Source organism: Aspergillus brunneoviolaceus, assembly GCF_003184695.1.
Source record: "Aspergillus brunneoviolaceus CBS 621.78 unplaced genomic scaffold BO95scaffold_32, whole genome shotgun sequence".
In the NCBI taxonomy this organism is placed as follows: Eukaryota; Fungi; Ascomycota; class Eurotiomycetes; order Eurotiales; family Aspergillaceae; genus Aspergillus; species Aspergillus brunneoviolaceus.
The window spans coordinates 288,555-314,904 of NW_020290762.1; the positions used below are offsets into that span (position 1 = coordinate 288,555).

General features: G+C 30.9%; 6 protein-coding genes across 6 annotated transcripts; 2 read left to right on the forward strand and 4 right to left on the reverse strand.

The window, feature by feature from the left end:
* Positions 1–1,442: 1,442 nt before the first annotated feature.
* Positions 1,443–3,216, reverse strand: BO95DRAFT_388890 (MmgE/PrpD family protein). Its single transcript, XM_025583565.1, has 2 exons — positions 2,701–3,216; positions 1,443–2,642 (listed from the first exon to the last, which is right to left on the reverse strand). The coding sequence occupies exons 1-2, from the start codon at positions 3,153–3,155 to the stop codon at positions 1,745–1,747; spliced, it is 1,353 nt and encodes a 450-aa protein (XP_025442486.1). The 5' UTR covers positions 3,156–3,216; the 3' UTR covers positions 1,443–1,744.
* Positions 3,217–3,256: 40 nt separating this feature from the next.
* On the reverse strand, positions 3,257–4,638 carry BO95DRAFT_388895 (telomere length and silencing 1 family protein). Its single transcript, XM_025583566.1, has 3 exons — positions 4,139–4,638; positions 3,684–4,066; positions 3,257–3,625 (listed from the first exon to the last, which is right to left on the reverse strand). Exons 1-3 carry the CDS (start codon positions 4,522–4,524, stop codon positions 3,372–3,374), a joined length of 1,023 nt encoding a protein of 340 aa, XP_025442487.1. The 5' UTR covers positions 4,525–4,638; the 3' UTR covers positions 3,257–3,371.
* Positions 4,639–4,749: 111 nt separating this feature from the next.
* On the forward strand, positions 4,750–6,674 carry BO95DRAFT_442654 (actin family protein). The gene is made up of 3 exons (XM_025586478.1): positions 4,750–4,998; positions 5,101–5,599; positions 5,663–6,674. The coding sequence occupies exons 1-3, from the start codon at positions 4,956–4,958 to the stop codon at positions 6,537–6,539; spliced, it is 1,419 nt and encodes a 472-aa protein (XP_025442488.1). The 5' UTR covers positions 4,750–4,955; the 3' UTR covers positions 6,540–6,674.
* Positions 6,675–6,754: 80 nt separating this feature from the next.
* On the reverse strand, positions 6,755–9,114 carry BO95DRAFT_128364 (uncharacterized protein). The gene is made up of 3 exons (XM_025580491.1): positions 8,695–9,114; positions 8,044–8,629; positions 6,755–7,987 (listed from the first exon to the last, which is right to left on the reverse strand). The coding sequence occupies exons 1-3, from the start codon at positions 8,982–8,984 to the stop codon at positions 6,971–6,973; spliced, it is 1,893 nt and encodes a 630-aa protein (XP_025442489.1). The 5' UTR covers positions 8,985–9,114; the 3' UTR covers positions 6,755–6,970.
* Positions 9,115–9,760: 646 nt separating this feature from the next.
* BO95DRAFT_413301 (transcription factor domain-containing protein) lies at positions 9,761–12,334 on the reverse strand (the record flags this gene model as incomplete). The annotated part of the gene is made up of 4 exons (XM_025584275.1): positions 9,761–10,330; positions 10,409–10,869; positions 10,962–12,069; positions 12,248–12,334. 4 exons carry the CDS (start codon positions 12,332–12,334, stop codon positions 10,169–10,171), a joined length of 1,818 nt encoding a protein of 605 aa, XP_025442490.1. The 3' UTR covers positions 9,761–10,168.
* An 11,921-nt stretch (positions 12,335–24,255) lies between these two features.
* Positions 24,256–24,432, forward strand: BO95DRAFT_362486 (uncharacterized protein; the record flags this gene model as incomplete). Its single annotated transcript, XM_025582583.1, has 1 exon — positions 24,256–24,432. A coding segment is annotated over one exon (177 nt), but the record flags the coding sequence as incomplete, so codon positions are not given.
* Between the last annotated feature and the right edge of the window lie 1,918 nt (positions 24,433–26,350).

Below are 26,350 nucleotides of genomic sequence, written 5' to 3' on the forward strand. Positions count from 1 at the left end.
CTCCATAATGCTAAATATAAATTCATTCCCGACCCCCTCCGCCCCCCCCCCACCTCTCTCCCCCTTTCTCCTTCTCTCTCCCTTCTTCCTTTTAACACAATACCAACCACGGTTCTTGGTTGGTGTCAGTGACGGGTCGGGAACGGGCCCAATTGTTCAGCCCGTTGCTGGCACTGGCAATGGTGCCCATCCCAGTCTAGACTCTAGACTCTTTCCAGGACCACTCCTCCCACTCATTAGCGTAATTGTCAATACGGATATGGATAGTTAAGTGACGATAGGTCATCAATACTGGGGGCTATCGATATGCAACTCTGTGCTAATAGAAGGAAGGTATTTTCTCCCCATGTTGACTTAGCCGCGAGAGAGATGGCATAAAGCATAAAGGGGGTAGAGAAGGGGAAAAAAAAAGGAGGGGGGTAAATCAAGAACCACTTAACCACCTGACAAAGAGAAAATAGTTACTCATAATCAGTTAGTAGACTACGGTGACTACCTCAGGTACTCCGTACTGCCGAGTCGAAAGACAACCAGCCAAATAAACTCCAACCAACCTACCAACAACCAACCTCTCTCACTTCTCTGGGACAAACAAAGAATCAATTGAAAGCCTCCAGGCTGCCGCCCAGCCCCACCGTCCTGAAATCGCCCCAGTGTCCCGGACAATGAGCCAAACGTCCTCCGTAGACAGCCAGACTTGGGCCACACCCGTTCCACGCATTTCGGCGACAAACCTCCGCAGGAAACAATTTTTAATTAATGTACTCCGTACTGTACCTGGTAACCTCAGGTAGTGACGACTTGTTACTTCCTCTCTGTAGTCTACCAGACAAGGAGTCAAGCAGACCAGGCAGAATGCATTAAGTTACTCTTCTCTATGGCTTTACATGATCGATCAATCGCGGGTCCGATCCTGCATCAATGTTATACGTACGAGTACTCCATCGCCATCGACTATCATGATTTTGGTCTAGCGCTGAAGCTTCGCTTAGGTGGTAGAACGAGGTGGACCATCATGTCCTTCGGGGGGCTTAGAGAGTGAAGCTTGGCCTTTTGAGGGAGGGGGAGAGGAAAGACCCCCTTTCATCATCTCTATGACACGAGCGAGGAAATTAAACCACGCCTATGTTAATCTTACGGCTACTTCTCATTGCTTCGACCCTAACACTGACTACGGTACTCCATAGTAGTTCAACACGAAGAAAGCTCATTATTTCCACGTTGACAGAAACAGGTGCATCCACGTGGGCAGGGTGATATACGGAATGGACACAGACAGGTTCCTGTCCACTTGAAGGTCAAAAAAGCTTTCACATACTCTGCTTGGCCAGCTGAATTATATTTCAGCGCGATGGCCCGAATTTTTGCTAGAAATCAAAGTTATGAATAATCTCTTGGTCCCAAGATAGAATTATCTAAGTCATAATTTCTATTTTGTTGGGCCCCGATCACTAAATGAAGTTTTTGGTAAATTGTACTGAGTGACTCAGTTGATCAGGGAGTAAGTAGTATACTCAATCCCAAGGACTCTGTCGGGAACAACTCCATTCACCCAGTCACTCGGTACAATCCAGGCTGAGATATTGCTTGAATCAAGGGCCAGAACAAATGATCCCACCCTCGATATTGAACAAGAAATTGGTGTAGAGATTATCTAGAGCATGCAGCTGCAGCTTTCCTACCAGTATGTGCTGATGAGGTCCTATTTTGTATACCAGGTTGTAACTTCTAGGTGGCGACAAATTTAAAGGAAACGTCCAATTTCTCGGATGTCCTCCTTTGCCGCTATATTCCAGCACCAGTCACTGGCCTTCTTTGTCTGTTCTGATCCTAAGATGGGAATGCACTGATCGGTGAATTTTTCCATTAGTTGACAGTCGGTCATCGGCGCATCGAGACTGCCAACGGCATGGTCCACGTGTCGTACAATAGTATTATCGCCTGCCCCAAACTCGGCTACAATCTGGCATTCGTCCGTGCGAAAAGTTTCCGCTACTGTAACAACAATTTTCTCGCGCAATCGGATTGCGTCGGGATCGGTTACGACTGCGTCCTCGTATTGCGCTGGCGTTACCTTGCCATATATCAGAGCAACTGCCCCGCCATGATAAACACTGAATTTTGCCTGCAGCCCATCAACAGGTTGAGTTTTGCCGGTCAATTCCAATACCAATGGATGAACAGTGACTTGGATCTTGTTTAGAGCTTCTAGCGGTAGCCCCCTTCTGCGCAACTCGCCATGCAGCCAGATGCAACCATCGATGACCGGATGTTTGACAATACCGCAAGGGAAAGGCTTGAAGGTGTTTTTCTCGAGTTCCCATTGATCTCCTGCTTGCAATCTAGCCATCTGTTCTTCCAGCCTATTATCATGGCTAGTGACCTGTACCCAGCCTCGCTTAGCCTCCAAGGCCTGCACCGAGCTGGTATACCCGTCTGATGCCAGGATAGCGGCCAAAAGTCCGTTCTGGGCTGCCCGACCCGGATGGAAGGATTTGGTGTGCGACCCAAACATTTCGCGCAGGCCGGTTACTTGAGTGGCAGCAATGCCAATTGCATGGGCTGTCTTCTCTGGGGAGAGACTCATGAGGCGCGACACCGCTACGGCTGCCCCAATGGATCCCGTGGAGCCAGTGATATGCCTGATCAGACAACCGGTTAGTTGACTTACTACGTAGGATTTATCAGGGCCACACTCACCAGCCCACGTCGTAGTGGCTCGGCCAGACTGCCAGGCCAATCTTGCACTCGAGTTCAATCCCGGCAGCAAGGGCAGTGAGAAATTCAGCGCCCGATACTGGTCGATAGAGCGACTGGGCGATACTCAGAAGGGCAGCCGCCACAGGCCCCGTCGGATGAATGATGGTTTCTAGATGCGTGTCATCATAATCATGGACGTGCGAAGCGATACCATTGATCAAAGCTGCATGCTGCGCATCCACCTGAAGTCCCTCAGAGCCTAATAAGGTCGAAGTTGGGGCGCCAAAGAAGCGGGAAAGGGAGTTGCGTGCGATGGAAACAGCGGGGTGATTGCTGCCCCCAACCGCGCAACCCACCCAATTGTAAAAACTTCGAGCGGCTGCATTGAGGACGCCAGGAGGGAGTGAGGAGGGAGTGAGGGAGGTGGCCCAATGTGCAGCATGCAATGTAGCCATTGTGCACGGAAGGCAAAGTGTAGAGGAAAATTGGCGGGAGGGGCGAAGTGGTTGAAGAGTGGTGCGGCGGGGATGTCAATAAAGTACCTAATATAATGATCCACTGGTCGATCTCATTTGCTCATTTCCTAGTTTTATCATTACTGCTTAGTACTACGCGCTGTGATGTATCCTGCCCCTCTCCCAATGCAAAATCAATAGTTTCGTAGCAAAAGCTCATTTCCGTCCTGATTTCTCCTGCATCTCACGCATAGCAGCTCGAGCACTTCGACTGCCCCCTAACTTCGGCCCTCGGGGGGCTTCGGTCTTGGTAGATTTCGTATTTCTGGCTCGCGCCACCCGACGACGGGACTGAATGGCATCAAGGAAATCTTTTCGGAATTGCTCTGCCACCCTATCGTCGGCGGCTTGACCATCTGCGTCTCCTGCCTCATTTTCCTCGCCCTCTAATGGGCCATCATAGACGTCCACTAAGATAGAGTAAGATCTCAAGATCAGAAGATTTCACACTATGAGATGAAAACTCACATTTACTCTCTCGTAGAATCTCTTCAACCAGTCGATCTCGTTCAACGTCCTCGCTGGTTCGTCGCTTCCGGTTGCGCCATGGCCTCTGCTCCTTTCCTGAATGTGTCGCCTTGGAGCCGCTTTCTGTCGCAAGCGCCAGGTCATTATCGTTCCCAGCGAGCTTTCTGGTAGCCGCTTCAGTCCGAGCGATGTTTTGCAATTTAGACTCCTGACCAAGGTCAATCTCGTGTAGTTTACCCAGTGAGGCCGGTTCACGTTGTGGTAGGTCAGCCATCGACGGGGCAGCTGTCGCTGTGGTTGTTGAGGCCGAGCTGTCGCGAACGTCCTCGGCTGACACGCTGCCTCGATGACGCTTGGCCATTTCGAATTCTATGTAAGCCATCCTTATCTCGTTAGTCAACGTCGCCAACCGGTAACAATAATGGGCAGATGAAATAGGAAGGGTACGTTCGTACATATGCTTGTCAACGTCCACCGTCTGCCCTGTATGCGCCGTGAACCGATCAGACATCGCTTGCAATCTCTCACTCTCCATGTTCTCGGCCGTCGTACATGTGATATTTTTCTGGTTATCGTCTTTCGACGTTGGCCGCGAGGCGGTTGAGAATTCAATTCCCCCTTTGCGAGCCCGTTGTAACCGCCGAAGACGAGCAGCATCTAAACTAAGGCTCGTATCCAACCCATCCGGCTGAGGCAGGGAGGATAATCCGTCTGATGGCTGGCCATAAATCTCCACGGTGGTACCCTGCGCATCCTCTAAGCTGTCCCCCGGTCGGCGTCGCAGGAACTTTCTCTTCTTCACTGGGCGGAAGAGAGAGGTCGGGTTGATCTCAGTATCCATAGTCGCATAAGCAAAATATGACCAGTTCCAAGATTGTTCATATACCAGAACAAGGAAGAAAGGATGTATATATGATATTGGAGATGATGACAACGACGACGACGATGATGTTGGTAGTGGTTGATGTTGAGTTGATGGCGTTTTGCGCTGGCGGGTACCAGCTGCGGCGCCGGGGGCAAGCGCGGCGATTATTCATTCCTTCAATGCAATCACCATTCATTTCCCGCCAGCCGTGCGATACATTCATTCCCCTCCATCAAAAGCCTCTCGGCCTCCAGAAGTAGTTGGCTTGTCTATGGCCTCTTTCTAACTACCTTCTTTCCTTTCTTTCCTTCTTGTGGCACGCATTGAACCGAGCCAATTTCGCTCCAAGCTACCGTTACACCCACTTCTTCACCCGAACAAGCTGTGCCCTTCCTTGACCTTCGGCCATGAACCCATCCATTCCACCCTCAACAGCCGAATACGGCGGAGGTATGTCGTAAATCATTGCTGCAAACTGCTAAGAGTCTGGATTTTGCGCCAATGATGACCGAGCAGAAACGAAATAGCTGGCTGACCACGTCACATGGACAGATGAGGTTTCTGCGATCGTACTTGACCCGGGCTATTCCACAACACGCGCTGGATTCGCTGGTGAGGATACACCGAAATCATTGATTCCGACGTATTACGGCAAATACACCTACGATAGTCAGGAAAAGTTGATATTCGGGGATGATGTCTTCGTCACCCCCCGTCCTGGTCTTTCAGTCCACAATCCCATGGGCCGGGACGGGATAGTAGAAGACTGGGACATGGCCGAGAAAGTATGGGAATATTCATTCACCTCGCGCCTCGCAGGACCCAGACCTGGAAATCCCTTACAGAATGGATTGAATGACACTCCAGACAACGAGCTGCCTACGGAAATGGAGGGTTTGGAAACCGAAGAAAAGCCTCTCGCGGACAGCCCGTTGTTGATGTCGGAACCTGGTTGGAACCCCACAAAGGCTCGCGAGAAGATCATCGAGATTGCTATGGAGAAATGGGGCACTCCAGCCTTCTATCTAGCGAGGAATGGCGTTCTCGCAGCGTAAGTTATCTGCCGCCAACATCTACCGCGATCTAATCTGTTGACTTGACTTCCCATTTCTAGCTTCGCGGCCGGCAAAGCCTCTGCATTGGTTATCGACATCGGTGCTTCCAACGTATCTATCACTCCGGTTCATGATGGGATGATTCTGAAGCGAGGAGTTCAGCATTCCCCTCTTGGAGGAGAATATATCTCGTCGCAGCTCCGCGCTCTCTTCAAGACGAATGCACCGCAGCCGATCACCATAACACCCCATTATCTCATCTCCTCCAAAATTGCTGTGGATGCCGGACAGCCTCCACAAGCCAAGTACAAGACTTTTTCACCTGAGAAGGCTCCACATGCTAGCTATCGCACTTTACTCGAGGAGCGCACGCTGTGCGAATTTAAGGAATGCGTGGTCCAGGTTTGGCCCGGGCCCAATAAGCTTTCTGGAACGGGTCCAAATGGAGTTTTGAACGAGGACCTTGCCAAAACCAGTCCCGGGCGGCCTTTCGAGTTTCCTGACGGCTATAATCAGGTCTTTGGTGTCGATCGTTATCGAGTCGTCGAGTCGCTCTTTGACGCCAAGGCCGCGATTCCGGACCCTGAATCGATTTTCCCACCAGCCACACAGGCGCAGACCGTGCCCGAGTTGATCAAGAATGCACTGAATGGCGTTGATGTGGACGTTCGCCCACACCTCTTGGCGAATGTTGTTGTGACAGGCGCCTCAAGCTTGCTCTATGGTTTCACAGACCGCTTGAACCAAGAGTTAATGCAGATGTACCCAGGGCCGCGCGTGCGTATCTCAGCCCCGGGAAACACCGCAGAACGAAAGTTCGGCTCTTGGATTGGTGGAAGTATTCTGGCCAGTCTCGGAACTTTCCACCAGCTATGGATCTCGAAAAAAGAGTTCGAGGAGCATGGTCCTAACATCGTTGAGAAGCGGTGTAAGTAAGATTGTCCGCCTGTTATCCCTATACTATCTGTCTTCAGGTTTATTACAAGATGTCCGAAGGTCATTATTGCGTACCTTCTACGAATTGGTCTGGTGCTTTTTCTTGCGACGAAGCTCTGGTAATTACCGTATAACTCGAAATTCTATTTTCGTTGATTTCATCAATCGGCTGTTGCTATGGTTGTGTACCAAATCTACAAGACTCCGCCTCGTAAGCACAGGAGGTGTATGATCTTTCAAACTCAAACTCCCCCCATCATAGATCTTTTAACGTTGTAAGGAAGGCTGTATTCATGGCGGGCCCCACTCGGCACCCTCGGCGTATTACGCACCTTAACAGCCTGTGGCATCGGTCATTCCATCCTGAAAACAAGCAATCCTCCTGAACTTCAGTCGATCCACGGTTGAGACATCACAGGGGAATATCATGTTCATTGTTGCGCAGCTGGGGATTGATGCAAGTCCGCTTTGTGTGCCTCTGGCCCGAGTATCGAAGGAAGGGCTGTAATCACCGGTTGCAAGGTTTCTTTTTGCTTTCCGAGACTCTCGTAGGCGGTACCCCTGATCTTGAGCGCCTTCATCTCTTGAGGCAGGCTTGTCTGGGCGGGGAACAAGTGGAAGCGAGGCGCTGTATTGGATTTTGGCTTGAGTGAGTAGGTGTTGAGCGTTTCCGAGTCCTTTTTCGGAAGCCATGCCATGTCTTCGGCGGAGGTTGGCTCGAGAACGTCGGGATGGGTTCCATGCGCCGCACCGGTATTCTTGGACGATGCCATTTGAAATTTGCTCCACGGTCCGTCCTTCTTGAGCCCGGAACTATTCTCAACAGTAGCCTCGTTCTCATTGCGTGCTGCAGTCTCCCAAGCATCCTGCACGCGGTCAGACCTGAAGAACTGCAGCAATTGGGCTTTCATCGTCTCCCGCCTCAATGATACGTGTGGCATAGGGGAGTGTTCGGCTGGGACAGGTGCTGATTCTCCTTCGCGTTTCCGGCTTTTATGCAAGAATTTGAGGTGATCCAGAGAGATACTCCGTGCCCTTGACGCCCTGGATGGCGCTGTGGATGGTCTCTGGACTGACTGGTCTTGAGGTTCCGTCGGCTTCGATATGGATTTTGAGAGCGTCACTACATTGCGCCGAATGCTGGGGACGAATACTTTGGAGGCCTTTCTGTCCGTCACTGCACCGACGGACGATGCTCGGTCCATCATCTGGGAAGCGCTTTCTCCCGTACTTCTTCCGGCCGCTCGCAAGTTTGGAACACTTTTCTGCATCAACCTTCGGCGTTCATTCGGCCACAAATTAGGCGCTGATTGCGGAAAATCTGGTGCACGAGGCAGAGGTTTGTATGATATGGGAGAACAGGTTCCGGCGTTTGAGTCCTTTTCAAATACTCGTTCTTTGAGCGATCGTCCTCGCAGAAGCCGGTTGGAGCGCCGTGCGAAGGAAACCTATATTTTTGTTAAGACTCAAAGCTTTGGGCGTCATGGTACATTTCGATACTGACCACGGACTTTCGACTTGCCACACCGACACGCCGCTGCATTTCAGTTATAGCCAAGCCGAGCTGACCAAGTGCATATTGGAGGGCCACGCCTTTGCGCTCGAGCTCTGAGAATGCACTGTTCCAGCCCTCTGCGTTTGATAGCATGGCATTATAGATCGCTACCAATCTACCCGGCATTGGGCCGTTCTCGTTCGCCGATTCGAAAAGGTATCTCCAGAGGGCACCGATCGCTTCCCGTCCTTTCTTTATATCCTTCAAGGCGTCCTGGACTGCGATTGTGAATCTTTCGATTGCATGTTCAATCCTCTCGTTATAATCAGCGATGGAGAGACGAAAGCTACGGTCCCCCAGCATCTCATCGAAAACACCTAGGTTTTCCAGAGGCAGACTAAGGTACTGTATGCGTGTGCGCACATCAAGCTGTATGATGGAAAAATCCTCCGCAGTTCTCCCCAAGAATCCATCCACTTCATCCACATGGGATTGAAGAATTCTCAAAACCTCCACATCTGACTTGGCCAATCCTCTAACAAGGAGATGAACGCCAAAAGACATTTGCGCGGTAAGCTTCCAGAGTGGATGATACCTGCCACAATTCAGCATGCCGTGTCACTGAATAGCGTTTGTGACGACTGTGGCTCGATTACTTACCGTTCATCGGCTCTTTGGCGCCATTTACGACCACAGAGCCGCTCATATTTGGGTGTCTCAAGGAGATCTCGGCGTCTAGTTTGAGCGTCAAGCTCGACTGTGTCCCATCGTGCTGTATGGCGGGCCTCCGCAATCGATTCTTCAAAGGGACCCTGCAATTGGGGTATTGGGTGCAACGAAAACTGGCCGGTATGCCTTTGGCCAGATGCGATGCAGCCTCCTCGTCCCGGAGAAGGGGCACCAGCACCTGAGGCGGCCTGATTCCCTCGCTTTGCGACCACGCCGGCCATAAAGATTCGCACGCTTGTCTAGGTGCACAGCTCAATCCACAAGTTGGATTTACTCCAAAACATTCATTTATGTTTCGCAGGAGGAACGACTGTGGCGATTGTGGGGAACTATTGGCTCTACAGATTGAAATTCAGGTGAGATGTGGAGGCTATACCCCATCCGACAGTGCAGCCAGATTGGAGGAACCCATTGCAATTCAAGCTGTAGAACAGCTCGGCGCTGAAATCTGCACGACGACCGGAAGGGCAGGCAGGCGTTGAATGGATGGCAAGGAGTGGCACTCCGAGGATCAGAAAGTAAACGACGAACAAAAGAAGAAGCCGGGAAATTTGGTGAGAGAATCCGTTGGCGAGGAACGGGCCTTTCGACACCCTGGTGGAGGTGTTATCTCATACAGTTTGATAAATGGTTTTCGTCATTGGCTAGCACAGGTGTTTCTCTGACTGAAATCTTGACAGTTCTGAATTATGGGGAATCCAGATCGTACAAGTCGCTGAGGTGTGCAGAAGCAGTAGAAGGGAGAGAAGGATCCGAGGAGAAGGTGGTGGTGGAGTGGCTTTTCAATTTATAAACGAAACAAGGAAGAATAACGAAGGTAACTCAAAAGGACAACAGTCACATCTGAATTTACTTTACATGCGAAAGGCCCGGTGGACAAATCAGCCGACAGTTCCTCCAATAAGTTCTTTCAAAGTCTCTCGTATTCTTCTCTAGTGTGTGAAGGCGAAAAGGGGCGCGGGATGGGTCTAGATTTCACCTGAGACTCGCGGACACAGACCATATGGTAATTTATTTGTTCACTACTATGATGCTAATAACCATACTTCCAATCATGAGATGTATGCATACATCGCGTGCATACACTTCCCGAGTTGGCACGGCCACTACCAGATCCCGGTCTTCACCATGTGTTGGCAACTGTCACCTATGAAACGCGATCCTAGGGATCCTGGTACAAGCTGGGTCCTTGTCACTGAGACGGCACTAGTGCTCGGTCTTCCACACTGATGACGACCGGCAGTTCGCTAACGAGAATACTTCGGCATGTTGAAAGGCGTGCCTGGATAGTGGATAAAGTGGATTCCAAAATGCCAAGCCTGAACCCCCGAGAACAACCACCTTTCCACACATTCATTTTTCATGGACTGGGATCGCCGAGTCAATGCTCCCTTGCTGTGCAGTGTCATGCCTCTGGCTGTTCCGAGCTTAGAAAAACAGGATCCAAAAAATTAGTGGGAAGAGAAAGGTCGAGGAACTCCCCGAATAAAAAGTCTATATCAGCGAATCGGCCGCACTCAGGATCGGTGCTGCTGATGTTTTGTACCTCCAAAGCATTGGGTGTTGGCTGCGGTTGTGTGTACATAGGCAACAAGATATCCGTATATATGCCCTGCCCAGCATTAGAGGAAGATGGCAACAAGACGGGCATGGTCTTCCCCAAAGACCGCGGAGTGCAGACGCTCGGTAGGTCTAGCGATTGCTCATTTTCATGATCGTGCAGCTGGTATTTAGGGTTCGAAACGTCGATCTGATGAAGTGCCTTTCGTCCCAGTCGGGCCATCGCCTCTGCGGTTGACCAATAGGCACTTACTCTCTCGAGCAGAACACAGGAAGCTTCTAGGCCGGCCCTGGCTCGATTGAGGTGAATAATGAGTTTGCTTGAGCGAAATTGCTGGTACGAAACACCCATAGATAGCGTTATGGCATAAGGAATAATGGGCAGTGGTGGTAGACTTCCGGAGCATTCCGTGGCCACAATGGAATGAATTCGGACTGCGGCAAGTCCCTGACGAACATACGAAGGTTTCGACAGATCTGCAGGATGCGATAATCTGTATCTGCAGGAAAGGATGCCGACAGCATGGTAATACAGCTCAAGAAGACCTTTCCTGCTATTAGCAATTGCCCATAAGAATGGCTTCTATCTGTTCGTGTGATCACTCTGTAATATGACATCTGATCAGAACAGAACATACCTAAAGTAGCAAAGTCCAAGTCGGAACACCGATCCCCTGTGATGCTCTCAAACGTGGGGAAATCTGCTTCCCATCCAACCGTGTGATCCGAAGCTGGTCTGTAGAACGAGATCACCGTTGATAGTAAAACTGAGATCGCGAACCATATGTCGAAAGCTGATTTTGTTGCAAAATGATCAACTCGAGGTTTTCCAATTCCGATGTCACGTTCAGACATAAAAACGGGTCGGCCACCTAAGCAGGCATGCATTCTGTCCAAAGTCCATAAGCACCAAAAGAGACTCGCTAGAGAATCCTCCGGCCTCCGACCAGGACGATGAAGATGTAGGCCCATTGTCTGAGCCTGGTGAATTGCCTGGCAAAGATGCATCGAGGCTGATTCGGCGCCTTCATAGCCTTCGCGATGCAGAGACATGAGCGCCAGAATACGGATGCGGGTGATCCTGTCGGCTTCCAAGCCGACATTCATGGCATTCACAAGTTCACCGTATATCTCAGAGCAGAATTGACGGGAAGTCATAACCTGACCTTCTTCACATAGGCGAAGATAAGGTTCGGCTGCGCGAACTTTAGCTGCTACGAGACATACTGCGCGTTCTAGGAACACAGATATCGAATCTCCAGCATGAGCTGAAAGCAGGAAATCTGGGTCGACAAGGGGTAATATATGATTGAGTTTAGTGAAATAGATGAGTAGAAGATGATTTCGCGTCGAATCGGGCAAACGCTCACAGGCCTTCAATGCAAGTTTAGACTGCCGGTGTAATAAAGAAGCAGTCGATCGCGCCTCGGGGCTGTAGTGGCTGGGGGCATCATGAGCCGGCGTAGATTCGGAGTAAGATATATGCTCTTCACACGTTTGAACAGAGGAAGAACTGACCCAGAGGCCAATTCGGTCTCGCAGCTGAATTCCGTTGGCGAAATCTAATCTCTCACGTATTACGGCTTCTGGGTTCAAATCTCCAACAACGCGTTCAGTGTGTGAGCCCTTGTGGAGAATCGGTGTGATAGATGTTATCTGGGCCGTTGTCACTGTTGTAGATGAATTGGTATCAACAAGAAGCGATTGGGCAACACGGTCCTGGGGCTGTTGCTCTCTTTGGGGTACCTCAGGAACTGTCACGGTGCCTTCACGGCGTTGATTGCTTTGCAGGTCAACAACGGTCTCTGTGACAAGATGACGGCACCGTTTCTAAATAGAATTATGAGCACATGTATCTATAGCTCAGCATATGCTTTCGTCATGGCATGTGAGTTGTATGAGGTCAAAGGGGGATCTCTCACACCTTTTTCCTCTGACAGTGGACACATGCTCTCAAAGCCCTACTGCGTCGTCTACCTTGTGGTATATCAGCGAGCCAGACAAGTTCCATATCTTGTTGACTTAACTATCCTATATGACACATAACCTACCAAGGGTATAAGTATAGCTTATCTCGGTGGGATATGACCGGTACACAAGGCGTGAAATGGGTGTTAATACATACCCGCCGGGCCTATGTCGAGAGTAAAAAAAAGGACCTAGCCGATACGAGTCTCAGACTAAAAGATTAATAGCAAAGCTTCAGCGAATTCCTGCTGTAGGGGGAAAGGTTGGGGCGGGGAGGGGTGTGGAAGCTGCTCTCTCTCATGATTGATTTATTCCTATTGTTGAGGAAACTAACTAGACTAGATATAAGAAGAAAGAAGAAGAAGATAGTCCTGCTAGACGGTATATTTAAGTAGAATAATATACAGAGTTAATAATACCGTCTTCTTCTATTATTTATTCTTAAACGAGATTCGAATTATCCGATAGAAAATTAAAATTATTAGATAAAAAATTAAGATTAACTATATCGAAAGAATTAATATTAAGATTAAATAGATTAATATATTATACAAGTATATTTAATAATAAATACTAGTCCGAACGACATAAATATAAATTAAAATTATTTAAAAAAAACTATTAATAAAACTATATTATTAATTTTTTATTTTATTTTTATAAAATTTATATATACTTTTCGGTCTTTTCTAACTATTTCTATTTCTTTTTTTTATTATAAACGTAGAACTACTGTCTACCGAAAAAAAGTCTTTGTTTTCTTAGATTTTAATATAGAGTCTAGAGAGGCAATAATAGTCTTTTTTTTTAAATTTAAATATAGAATCTAAAAAAGTAACAGTTAATATTATATTTAAAAAAAATAATAGTTAATATTATATGTAAAAAAATAACAGTTAATATTATATCTAAAAGAACAACAGTTGATGTTATATTTAAAAAAATAATAATTAATATTATATTTAAAAAAGTAATAGTTTTGTTTAAAAAAATAATAGTTAATTTGTTTATAAGATTAATTTATTATTTTTTTTATTCTTAAAATTTCTCTTACTTGTTTCTGGAATAGCTATTTTATAGAATATTTATATAGCTTAAGAACTATTTTATTATATATAAAATTATTCGGTACATCAGGATTTATCTAAAAATTTAAAGATTTTAAAGCTGAAGTAGATTCCGCGGTAGTAATAAATACTATATTTAGTTTAATAATAATAAATACTATATTTGTATTAAAAAAGTAGCTGTTAAATAATTATAAATAATTAAATATTAATATAAATACTAGAATAAATAATATTCTATACTAATTATTAGGCTCTTCTAATAGTATAGTTTTTTTTAATAGTATAATAAAAATAATATTTTTATTAACTCTACGAAGAATCTTATTTTAGATTATTTATTTTTATTTTTTACTGTTTAAAAAAAATATAAATATATTTATAATTATTTTATTTTTTAAATATAGTTTAAAAACTTTATTATTTTATAAAATTTTATTTTTATAAAGAATATTATTTTAAATAACTTATTTTTACTTTTTATTATTTAAGAGAAATATTAATATATTTATAATAACTATATTTTTATAATATAATTTAAAAGCTTTATTATCTTATATAATAAGATTAAAAACAAAGACTTTTAAAATATATTTAAATATAAATCTAAAATTAATATCGGCATCGGTTAATAAGATATTTAATTTAAACTTAATATTAATAAATAAAATATTTTATATAAAATTAATATTAATAAATAAAATATTTTATATAAAATTAATATTAATAAATAAAATATTTTGCGGCTTAGAATTAATATTAATAGACTTTAATATAAAATTAGAATTAGTAAATATTAATATAATATTTATTATAATAAATAGTTTAAAAATATAAATAATAAATAGTTTAAAAACTTTCTTTAAGATTAATATTATATCTAAAATATTTAGATACTTGTTAGCTACTATAATTCTAATTTAATAATTAATAAATATAGATATAGATATTATATAAATTAATAATAGATCTGACTTTAAATTTTTAGAAATAATAAAATCTAATAACTAATTTTTTTAATAGAATATTTAGTATAGTAATTTCGGCTTTAAATTCTTTATAAAACAGAATACAGTTCTTTTTATAATCTATTTATTTTAGAATAATAAAATTTTAGTAAAAATCGGTATATAAAATATATTAAATAATATTTATAATAATATTTAATTTATTAACTATTTTATTATATATAATAACAGGGCTTATTTTAATTATAATAATAATTATTTTACTATTACTTATAAAATATTATATATTTAAAAACCAGATATTAAATAGCAGACCAAACTAGCTGTAAAAAATATAAATATAATAATAAATAAAAAGTTATTATATATATAAAAAACAAAAATTTTATTAATAGAAATGCAGGTCTTGCAAAAATTATTTAATAATTAAAATCTACGGAATAATAGTATACTTTATCTATAATAAATAGTTTATTTATAATTAGTATAGTCTATATATTATTTAAACAGATATTTAAAAATAGTTATTAATATTTTTTTTCTGTTATAAATTTATAGCTGTTAGCTACTTTTTTTTAATAAAAATAAATCCGGATTATTATTTTTAATTAATTATATATTTTAAATTCTTTATTTTTCTAAGGCTTTCTTGCAGCTTACTATATATTTAAAATAGTTTAATAATATAGATAATAAAGATATAAAATAAACTAAAATATTATAAAAGAGATAAAACAGTAGAATCAGCGTATAAGTATATAAAATAAAGTATAGAGATATAAAATAAAATAATAAAAAATAGAAATATAAAAAAGTATAAAAGAGTAGAAGCAAAAAAATATAAAAAAAAAAGAAAATAAAAAGTAGAAGTATAGAAGAATATAAAAAAGTAGAAGCAGAAAGATATAAAATAAAAAAAGAAAAAAAAAAGAATAGGAGTATAAAATATTATATAAATATTTTAAAATTATAAAAAAGGTCTTTGGTATTAAAGTACTTTTTATTTATTTATTTATTATACTCTAGTCTATAGCTAGTATATTATATTAAATATTCGGTTAATTAGATATTATTTTTGTATAGGCGTCCGCATGTACATTTAGATATAAGAATATAATTAATTTTATATTTTCTATTTATATCTAGCTGAATATTTTTTTAACTAAAAAAAACTAGCTATATTAACAGTTATATAAATCAACTTTATTAAATACTAGTTCTAGTTAGATAATTAATATTATAGAATAAATAGACTAAAATAGTAGAAAATCTAAATAGTAGACTAAACAACCGACTTTATTAAGTATAATTAAAAAACTAATATATTAATAGTTTAATTTATTTTTAAAAATCTTTATACAACTAATTAAAATTATATATTTTTTTATAAAAATAAAAATAGACTTTATTATTTTTATTAAATTATATAGGCTTGTGGTTTTAGTTATAAATTTTTTTATATTAATTATAGTAAAGTTGTATACTTCTATAATATTAAAATAAATTAAAAAATCTTAATCTTAAAGCAGCTGTCTTATAAGATTCTAAAAATTTAAAAATTTTATTCTAAATATAAACTTATAAAAATATATTTTAGTTATTATATTAAACAAACTGTTTATTATACTAATAAATACAGAAAAATAATTAATCTAATTAATATATAAATATAAAATATATATATATTAGAATATAACTTTAATTATTTAATTTATATATTCTGTCTGTCTATTAATCTAAAAATATTATATAAATAAATATAATTATAAGATATTAAATTTTATGAAAATACTCTTTTAGAATATATTTATAAAGTATATATTATAATCTAAAATAAATATTTAAAATATTCTTTAATTATATTTTTATAAGTATAGTACTAGATATTGTATTTATTATTCTACAGACTATTTAGTATTATCTAATACTAAACTAATATATTTAGTAAATTTATTAATAAATATTATTAACTAATTATATTTATCTATATTAATATTTATTATTTTTTTAGTAAATATATTTTAAACAGATAGTAGACCGATAATAAATCTATAATAATAATATAAAAAAGAATAGCAGAAGAAATAATTAGTTAAAAATCTTTATAAAACTTATATTAATATATTTTATTTATTAAGCAAGAAGAATAGTATTTAATATATTATTTAAGTAAATATTTATTTTAATAAATAGCTAGTCTATCTAATACTTAAAAATATTTATCTAATTTCTAATAGCTTTAATTATTATAAATTATAATAAAAATATTCTAAATTATTAATCTAAATATATAGATTTATCTATCTTTAGCTATAATTAAATCTAATAGATTTTTAATATCTTCGAATCTTACTTATATAATATATTTAAGTATATAAAAAATATTATTTTTTATAAAATATAGTAGTTTTATATTAGAATTAATCTACAGAATCTAAATAATTTATATAATATAATTATTATTAGAATATTTTTAGTATAACTTATTTTTAAATTTTTTTAAGATCTCGAGACCGGATATTTTAAATATTTAGATTTTATAAATATATATTAGTCTAGTATAAGACAGTATGTCTTATATAATAAATAATATATTTAAAATATTAAATATATTTATAATATTAATTATAATATAATCTAAGTTAATTAGTTTATTAAAATTAAAAAATATATAAAAAATATTTTTAGACAGTAAACGGCTTAAAATATTAATAAGATTATTTATTTTACTTAAATAATATTATATTATTAAATAGTATTACTAAATAAACTAAAAAATATATACTAGATATAGATTTAACTATTTAAGTATTATTATATTAAATATAGTTTTTTATATAAGACCGATAGTACTAGTATAGTTAATATAAATAATAAAAAGTATATAAACAGCTTTAATTATAATATATATTTTTTTAATTATTTATATTAAATACAAAACTTCAAGCTTAGTTAACTAGTAATTATATTTTATAAAAGTTAAAATCCGGCTTAAAAATATAATTAGTAATATTTATATTTAAGAAAATAGTTTAAAAAAGTTTTTATAAATATTATCTGTAGATATATAATATAATATTATATTATATTTTTTTTAAATATATTAAAATTAATATATAGTTAATATTCAGAATAATAATATACTAGTATAGTATTTTTACTAAACTTATTTTATAAATTAATAAATAAGTCTAATTTCTGCTGTATAGTATTTTAAATAATAGTAATTATATAAGTATTATAACTATAGCTTTTATTATTAAAAGATTACTTAAATAATTATATTTTATACTTTTAAAATAGTTATATGCATTTTATATAATAAAAAATATAATATTTTAAATAACTAGTAAGCTCTAAATAATACTTAAAAAAATAAATATCTTTAGAAATTTAAAGCTATATATAGTAGTAAGCTTATTTTTTAATATTATAAATTTTAAGTTATTAACTCTTTAACTAAGTAGCTAAACAAAGAAAAAATTAATAAATATTTTATATAATTCCAGTTTTATATTTAGATACTATAAATATTAAAAAATAAAATAGAAATATTTAATATACTAGTCTAAACTAACAGACATAATAACTAGATTATTTATATATATATAATAAAATACTTTATACTCTTACAAATTAAGATCTATTTAATATTATATATAAAATATTATATTAATAAATTCTATAATAACTATATAAAAGATTTCTTAATTATAATAAATAATAACTACTAGATAGTTATATTTATTTCTTTTAACTAATTATTAATAAAAATATATATATATATTAACAATAATAATATATATATATTCTATAAGTATTTAAATAATATTTTTAGATATAAATACTAAATATAAATTAGAAATTATAAGTCTATTTATATTTTTAAAATTAACTATTATTTTTTTTATTATTTACTAGCTGGTCTGCAGATTAATAATTATTTTTTATATAATAAATATAAAATATATTATTAGAGTATAGCCAGTTATATATAATATTTTTTTTATATATAAAGATTATTAAATATCTTATTTATAATATCTTAATTTTTTTTAAAGACTCTATAAACGTGTGGTTTTAGTTAGTTTTAATTTTATTCTTTTTATATTAGAATATTAAGCTATTGGTTTTTAGAAATATTAATAAATCTGATATTAGAGCTGTTAAAATCTACTTATATATTATATTAAGTAAAAACTTTTTTAAGTTAAGATATTTTATAATATTAAAAATATCTGTATAAATAATAATATTATTAAATAGCTTATAAGTCTTACTGTTTATATTTAATAAAACTTTATTTTTTAAATTAGATATATTTATACTAGCAGTATTAAGCTGGTCTTTAATATATATATAGTAAAAGTTGCGTTTTAAGACTCGATATAAATAATATTATTATTATTTATTAAAAAATAGATTATTTAATATTCTAAGATTATTCTAAGTTTTTTAATATATATAGTTAACTTTAATTAGAAACTATATAAAATCTTATATATAATTCTCGGTCCGGTAGCAGTTATTATAATTATTATTATAAATATTATCTAATCTAGTATATTAAAATATTATAAAATTTTTAATATTCTTATTTATAACTTAAATAAAAAAATTTTATATTAACTAAATAGATATAACCTGTAAGATTATTATTAAAAATTATTAGTTTAAATAAATAATTATAGTTGTTAACTAAATCTATTTTAGTTTTAATAAATATACTTACAGTTAAATTATATAAAATTATTATATATTTAGTTAAATAAATAAAAATATTAATATATTTTTTTACTTAAACCTCTATATTTATTAGTAGATTTTTATATTTCTTAAAATATACTTTTTAATAATTATAATTAAGGAAGATTTCTTTTTATTCTATAATATTTATATCTATTAATAAATCTGTAATAAATTTTAAAGTATTTACTATAAATATTTATATAATAATATATCTAACTATATACTTAATAAAATATTAAAATAATATTAAAATAATTTACCGAAAGTAGAAAAAATAAATATTAAAAATAATATATTTTTTTATTATATAATAAAATCTAATATTATTAATATATATAAACTTATTAATAAGTCTAAATATTATATTTTTTATACTAAATATAAATATTTTATTAATTAATATAAAACTATAGTTTATATTAAAATATATTTTATATAAATTATTAGTCTTATTTATATTAGCAAATATAGTAGTATTTTACTATATATATAATATATTAATATTTAGATTTTTTTTATATTATATAAAAATCAAAATATTTTCTAACTTAACTTTTTATATAGAAGATAAAAATAGAAATATCTTAACTAATACCGAATATAATAATTTTAAAAATAAAATTTTTAAAATATTTATAAATACTAAATTTTATATAGTTCCCGGAATATCTATAAATACAGAATCTTTAATTAGTTTTATTTTTATTAGAAATTTGATTTTTTTTTTAGTATTAAGCTTTACAATATAAAATAGTCTGGAAAATATTTATAAATAATTAAATATATTTAAAACAGAGGATATAGAAAGTATATTTAAAATAAAAAATATAAAAGATATAAAAAATATATAAAATATAAAAAATATAAAAGATATAAAAAATATATCAAATATAAAAAATATAAAAAGTATAAAAAAAATAAAAAATATATAAAAATAAAATATCTTTTATAATTTAAATATTAATATTAATATTTTAAAAAGATCTTTCTCCGCTATATATATTTTTATACTATATAATATATACTTATATAATTAGTTTTATAATATAAAAATTACAGAATATTTGTTATATATTATAATAATTTTCTTTTTTTAATATATAAAAACTTGAAATATATATAATTATTTTTATTTTTATAAATAATATAATTATATTAATTATAATCTTTATACTAAGTATTTTTATATATTTTATATCTGTTATTATTATTATAATTATTATAGCTATTATAATTATATTTATTATATTTTTTATTACTTTTATATTATTTATTATATTTATTATTCGGCAGAATAGAATTAGTAATAATAGTATATTTAATATACTATTAGATATTAATAAATATTTTATTTTAAACCGACGTCTGGTAAATTTATTAAAATTAATAATTTTAAAATTATTTATTTTTATTTTTATTACTATTATTATTTTTTATTTTATATTATAAACAGTCTGCTAATAGCAACTGGCCCGGATATAATTATTATATTTAAAAATTCTAGCAGTTCTAAAAAGAATATCTATTAATATTATTATTATAATTATTATTAGTATTATTCTTATAATTAAAGTTATTCTAGTTAGAATTATTATTCTAATTATTATTCTAATTATAATTTTAATTATATTTAAATCCACGTCCGCGTCCGCATCTGTAATAAAAACTAAATCTATAATTAAAATTAAAATTAATATTAAAGATAAAGTTAAAATTCTGATTATTAAAGTATTAATTCTTATTAAAATTAGTTTTTTAATATTTTTTATAAAATTTTTATTTAAGATCTGATTTATATTACTAAAATATTATCTTAATATTTAGTTTATCTAAAAAATAAACTATATCGGTTGCTGGGGTGGACTGGTTAATATTAAAAATAAAAATAAAATTTAAATAAATCTATATAATAAATATTTAGTTATATAGTTTGGTAATTAAAAATATTTAATAATTATAAATAATATTTTAAATAAAAGTCTAAATAGACTTACTATTTTAAATTTTAATCTAGCTGTACTAGCTACTATTTTAAAAATAATTTAAAACTTAAATAAAATCTAATTTAAAGCAAAGCTTTAATCTTTTAAAAATTTTAGTAAAAACAAAAAGTTATATATATATTTTTTTTAAATAATTAGATAAAAATAGATATTAATTAAGTATAGCTTTATATAGATATTTCTAAATATTACCTTTAACTACGGCCTCTTTATAGTCATATATAATATTATTAATTCTATTAATAAATATATTAATATTATTAAACTATATAATATTTTCTATTTATTTTAAATTTAATTTTTTTTTATATTTAAATAAAAAAAATCTAATCTTCTTCGGTTTTAGTACTTAACTATAGATAATCAAATTAGCAGCCGGTAGATTAACAGATAAATTAATAAATAAAAAAAATTCTTATATAATAAAAAAGTATTAATATATTACTTAATATCTACTATTTATTTTATAATATTAGCTATTTATTTAGTTAAGTTATTAATTGCAAGTAACTGCTGCTAGAAGTCTAGTTTTTAAATAATTATAATTTATTTATCCAAATTAACTTTATAAAACAGTTTATATTATAGTATAAAAATAGTAGAAATAAATATAAGTATATAATTTTGTAATATAAAAACAAAAAATAATATTTTAAAAATATTTAAAAGACTATTTTTAGAAAAGATAAAAAAAAATAATAAATAAAATATCTTTTATTTTATTTTTAAATAAAAAAAAGTTTAAAGTAATAAAAATATATAAACAGATATCTAGTAGATTAAATATATCTAAAAAATAAAATCTATTAATTAATAAATTAAAAGTCCGAAACTCTTTAATAGTAAACTATCCGGCTAGTAATATAATAAATAGAATTAAAATAATCTTAATTAATAGTAGATTTAGTAAGTTAGCTTTTCTATTTAGAAAAAATATAAATATTAAAGTTAAAAGTATAAATATAAATATTAAAATAGATATAATAATAACTACCGACAGTATTACTTCTAATTCTATAATAAAAATAGTAGAAGATTAATAAATAAAATCCGATTTATATAGTATAAATATCTAAAAAAAAAGTATATCTGTTATACAATACCTACCGCTACAGCAGCCCATATCTACTACTATAGCAGCTGCTTTGGGGTCGATACAGATTTATTAGGATTTTAATCCGGATATTTATATTATTATATTACTTATTTCTTCTTTTTATATAATATATTGTTCTGAGATTCTTTAGAGAAGAAGATTTTTTAAAAATTAGTTTTAAAATTAATAAAAAACTATTTTTAACTATTTTATTTATTTTACTTAACCAGCGTGTCTACTGCGTTAAATAATTTCTAATAATTTTTAATTCTTTTTATTTTTAGTTATTTAAGAAAAAGTAATATATTATCTAATAAATTTTTATTAGAATTATTTTAAGATACTTCGTCTGCTCTTAAATTATATTATTTATTTTAAACAGATATTTAAAAAGTACAAGCTACTATTTACTAATTAAAATAGTTAAAATAATTAAAAAAATAGGTTTAAGTATTATAAATAGAATATAAAAATATTAAATTTTTAATAGAATTATAATAATACTATACTAGCTCGATCTTATCTTCTAAATAAAAAAAAATTAAATTTAAGAAAATCTTTATTTTTTTTGGTTTAATTTATAATAGAAAACAGAATAGATTTATAATCTATTATATACTTTTAAAAAAACCTCTCGAAAATATTAAATAAAGAATTAAAAAATTCTAGCTATAGTTAGCTATTTAAATTTTATTTATTAATAAAAATAATACTAATATATTAATAAGAAATCTCCGAAAAATTACTAAAATACTAAAAAATTATAAAATTACTTTATTTAATAGATTTTTTTTTATTTGAAATACAGCTATTTTATAATCTAATATTATAAAACAGTTTAAACAAATCTACTAGTAAATTAATTAGAATCCGAAAAAGTTTTATTTTTATTTAAATATCTTAAAGTATTACTTCGAATCTAAATAAAATAATAAATATATATTAATTTTTTTTTAAAACTGGCACCGGAATTCAGTTAATATATTTATAAATATATATTAAAACTACTAGACTTTTAAAAAAAATAATATTTATTACTATCTATTATTAAAATATATTAAACCGAAAAAGAAAACAAGATCTAGAAAACTAAGAATATTATTTAAATAAGACTTTTAGAAAATCCGGATTTTTGCAGCCTAATAATAAGTTTTTTTTATTTAAATTTTCTTAAAATAAAAGAAATTAAAAAAAGAGAATTCTTTATTATTATAAATATAATAGTAAATACTATTTAGCTAATTAATATTTTTATAAAAATAAAAATAAAACCGAACTAAAACTAATAAAAAAAAGATAATAATTAAAGAAGTCTTTATATTTTTAATAAACTAGTTTAAAATAGAGATTATTATTTGCTTTAATATATTTATTTATTTTAAAAATATATTTAAAATCTATACAGATTTGGATTTATATACTAAAGTTAATTTTATTAACTATTAATTTATTTAATAATTTTATTTAAATATAGTCTATTTTACAGTTCTACTGGTTGCTGTAATTAATTATTTTATTATAAATATTTATAATATATAAAAAATTTCTATTACTACTACTAATTTAAAAGAAACTATATAATTATTTATAAAATATTATATAATTATTAATTATAATCTAGATCTTTCCGAAAGCCCTATTCTATTTTATTTAACTATTTTAAAAGATTTATATATTTATTTATCTATATAAAACTAACAGTAGTAGTATAAGATCTAAATATTAAAAATCTTATTTTTTTATAAATTTACAAAATTTTATTAAAATTTTATTTATATTTATACTATTATTAAATTTTTAGAAAATATCTAACTACTAGAAGATAAAGTCTTCTTAAATTATTTATAAATTAAATTTAATAAAATTATATTATCTTTTAAGCTCTAAAATTTTATAAATATATTTTTTTTAATTATTTTTAATAACTTTTTATTTATAGACCCTCGAACCATACTATTAATCTAAAAAATAATAAAATTTTATTATATAAATTTATTTATTTTTTATTTTAAGTTAAGCTTTAATCCCTTTATTATTATATTAATAAAAATATTTAATTAAAATAAATTTAATCTTCTAAAAGTTCTGTAAAAATTTTTATTTTTTTTATATTAAAAAAGAATAAAGGCCTCCGATTATATATAGATTATAAAAAACTTAATAAGATTTTAGTTAAAAATTACTATTCTTTATTTTTAATTTTAGAAATTTTAAATAGAATTATAAAAGCCAAATATTTCTTTAAGCTAGGTATTTAAAATATATATTATTAAATTTATATTAAATAGAAAAATAAATAGAAAATAGTTTTTTAAATCTATTATAAATATTTTAAATATTTAATTATATTTTTTAGATTAACTAATACTTTGGTTATATTTTAAAACTATATTTATTTAGCTTTCTATAATATATTAGATATTTTTTATATTATTTATTTAAATAATATTCTTATTTTTTTTAAAAAATCGTCTTTTTTATACTTTTTATTTATATTAAGTATTAGAATATTTATAAAAAACAGATCTTTATATTAAGTTATTAAAGTATATTTTCTACTAAAATTATATTAAATTTTTAAAATATATTATATTCTTATATAGTATATTAATAGATTTCTGATAAATATTTAATATTTTTATATAACTAATATTAATTATATACTATAAGATCTAAGTATTCTTAAGATTCTATAATTTTTATTAATATTTTATTAAGAATTATTTTTTAATTATATTACTACTAATTTTTTTTTAAAAGATACCCAGAATAGGAAGAAGCCTGAAAGAGTAGTATTAACTAATAAAAAAATAATAATATTTTAATAATTTTTTTATAATTTTAAAATTATATTTTTATTAAAGTATTTTAATTTTTAATAAAAAATCCGGATAGAAATAGATATTTTTTAATAAAATATAGTAGAAATATTCTTTCAACCGGATAATTATAAAATATATTATTTTATTATATTCTAGTTAAAGAAGTTTAATAATATTAAAATTTATTATTTAATTTTAGACTAAAAGTTTTTTAATATTATTTATTTATTTAAGTATTAGTATTAATATTTTAAAAAATTATTATATACTATTAAAATTTTTTTAAATTATTAAAATCTTTAGATTTTTATAAAATAACTAAAGCTGAACAGCCGTCAGACTTAATAATATATATATTTTAATAATTATAACTTTATTATTTAATATTAGTCCAGTAGGCGTAATTCTACTAATTTATTATTAAAAATAAAAAAAATTTAGAAGTTCTGTCTGATATAAAGATTCTAAAATTAATATAGTATTAAATAGCTAGTAAATTTTTTATAAGATTATAGCTAGTCTCGAAGAAGTTTTAGCTAAAATATAATAAAATATTTTTATAAAAAAATCTTAAATTTTATACCCGCCAGTATATATTAAGTTTATTAAAATCTAAATATAATTAAACTAATATAAAAATAGTTAGCTAGACTATTAAAATAAAAATATTTTATAATTTATATATTAATATATTAGCAGCATTCCAAGTATATAAATATAAAAATTTATTATATTCTAAAACTGTTAGAATAAGCTTATTTTATAATAAATATATTAGTATATTAGCAGCATTTTAAATATATAAAAATAAAAACTTATTTTATTTTAAAATTAATAAAAAATTATATTTTCTAATCAAAAGATGTCATAGATAACCCCTATAGCTATAGCGGATTATTAACAATCTATCTATATATCCTCCGTATAATAATTATAACATTAATAACTCAGATCTTCTTTAGTATTTAATTTCTAGGATTTTGCTAAATTTTTAGAATAGTAAAAATTAATCTTAAAATTAATAAACTAGTACTATTTTATATCTAACTAATTTTTTTTTTTTATAATTCTAATTCTTTTTTTTAATTATTTATAAAATACAGTATATTACTGTAATTTTTATATTTTAATAGTAGTTTTAAGTCAGAAACTTTTTCTATTACTAATAGTTTATTATTTTTATTACTAGATTTTTTAATAGAGGATCTTACTGCAGTTAAAAATATTATTAATTAATTATAAGATTACTAGTAGTTAAAAAAATAAATTATCGAACTATAATAAAAAATCTAATATAATAATATTAAATTAATATTAACTTAATAACAGAAAACTTTCTTTTTTTTAAATAAAT

Coding starts and splice junctions, on each gene's coding strand:
- BO95DRAFT_388890 (XM_025583565.1), bottom strand. CDS start 3,155: ATGGCTACATTGCATGCTGCACATTGGGCCACCTCCCTCACTCCCTCC. Junction 2,643..2,700: donor AGCCACTACGACGTGGGCTG/GTGAGTGTGGCC, acceptor TTGTCTGATCAG/GCATATCACTGGCTCCACGG.
- BO95DRAFT_128364 (XM_025580491.1), bottom strand. CDS start 8,984: ATGGCCGGCGTGGTCGCAAAGCGAGGGAATCAGGCCGCCTCAGGTGCT. Junction 8,630..8,694: donor CGCCAAAGAGCCGATGAACG/GTAAGTAATCGA, acceptor GAATTGTGGCAG/GTATCATCCACTCTGGAAGC. Junction 7,988..8,043: donor TGGCAAGTCGAAAGTCCGTG/GTCAGTATCGAA, acceptor ACAAAAATATAG/GTTTCCTTCGCACGGCGCTC.
- BO95DRAFT_442654 (XM_025586478.1), top strand. CDS start 4,956: ATGAACCCATCCATTCCACCCTCAACAGCCGAATACGGCGGAG. Junction 4,999..5,100: donor AACAGCCGAATACGGCGGAG/GTATGTCGTAAA, acceptor TCACATGGACAG/ATGAGGTTTCTGCGATCGTA. Junction 5,600..5,662: donor AGGAATGGCGTTCTCGCAGC/GTAAGTTATCTG, acceptor TCCCATTTCTAG/CTTCGCGGCCGGCAAAGCCT.
- BO95DRAFT_388895 (XM_025583566.1), bottom strand. CDS start 4,524: ATGGATACTGAGATCAACCCGACCTCTCTCTTCCGCCCAGTGAAGAAG. Junction 4,067..4,138: donor GTGGACGTTGACAAGCATAT/GTACGAACGTAC, acceptor TAACGAGATAAG/GATGGCTTACATAGAATTCG. Junction 3,626..3,683: donor GATTCTACGAGAGAGTAAAT/GTGAGTTTTCAT, acceptor ACTCTATCTTAG/TGGACGTCTATGATGGCCCA.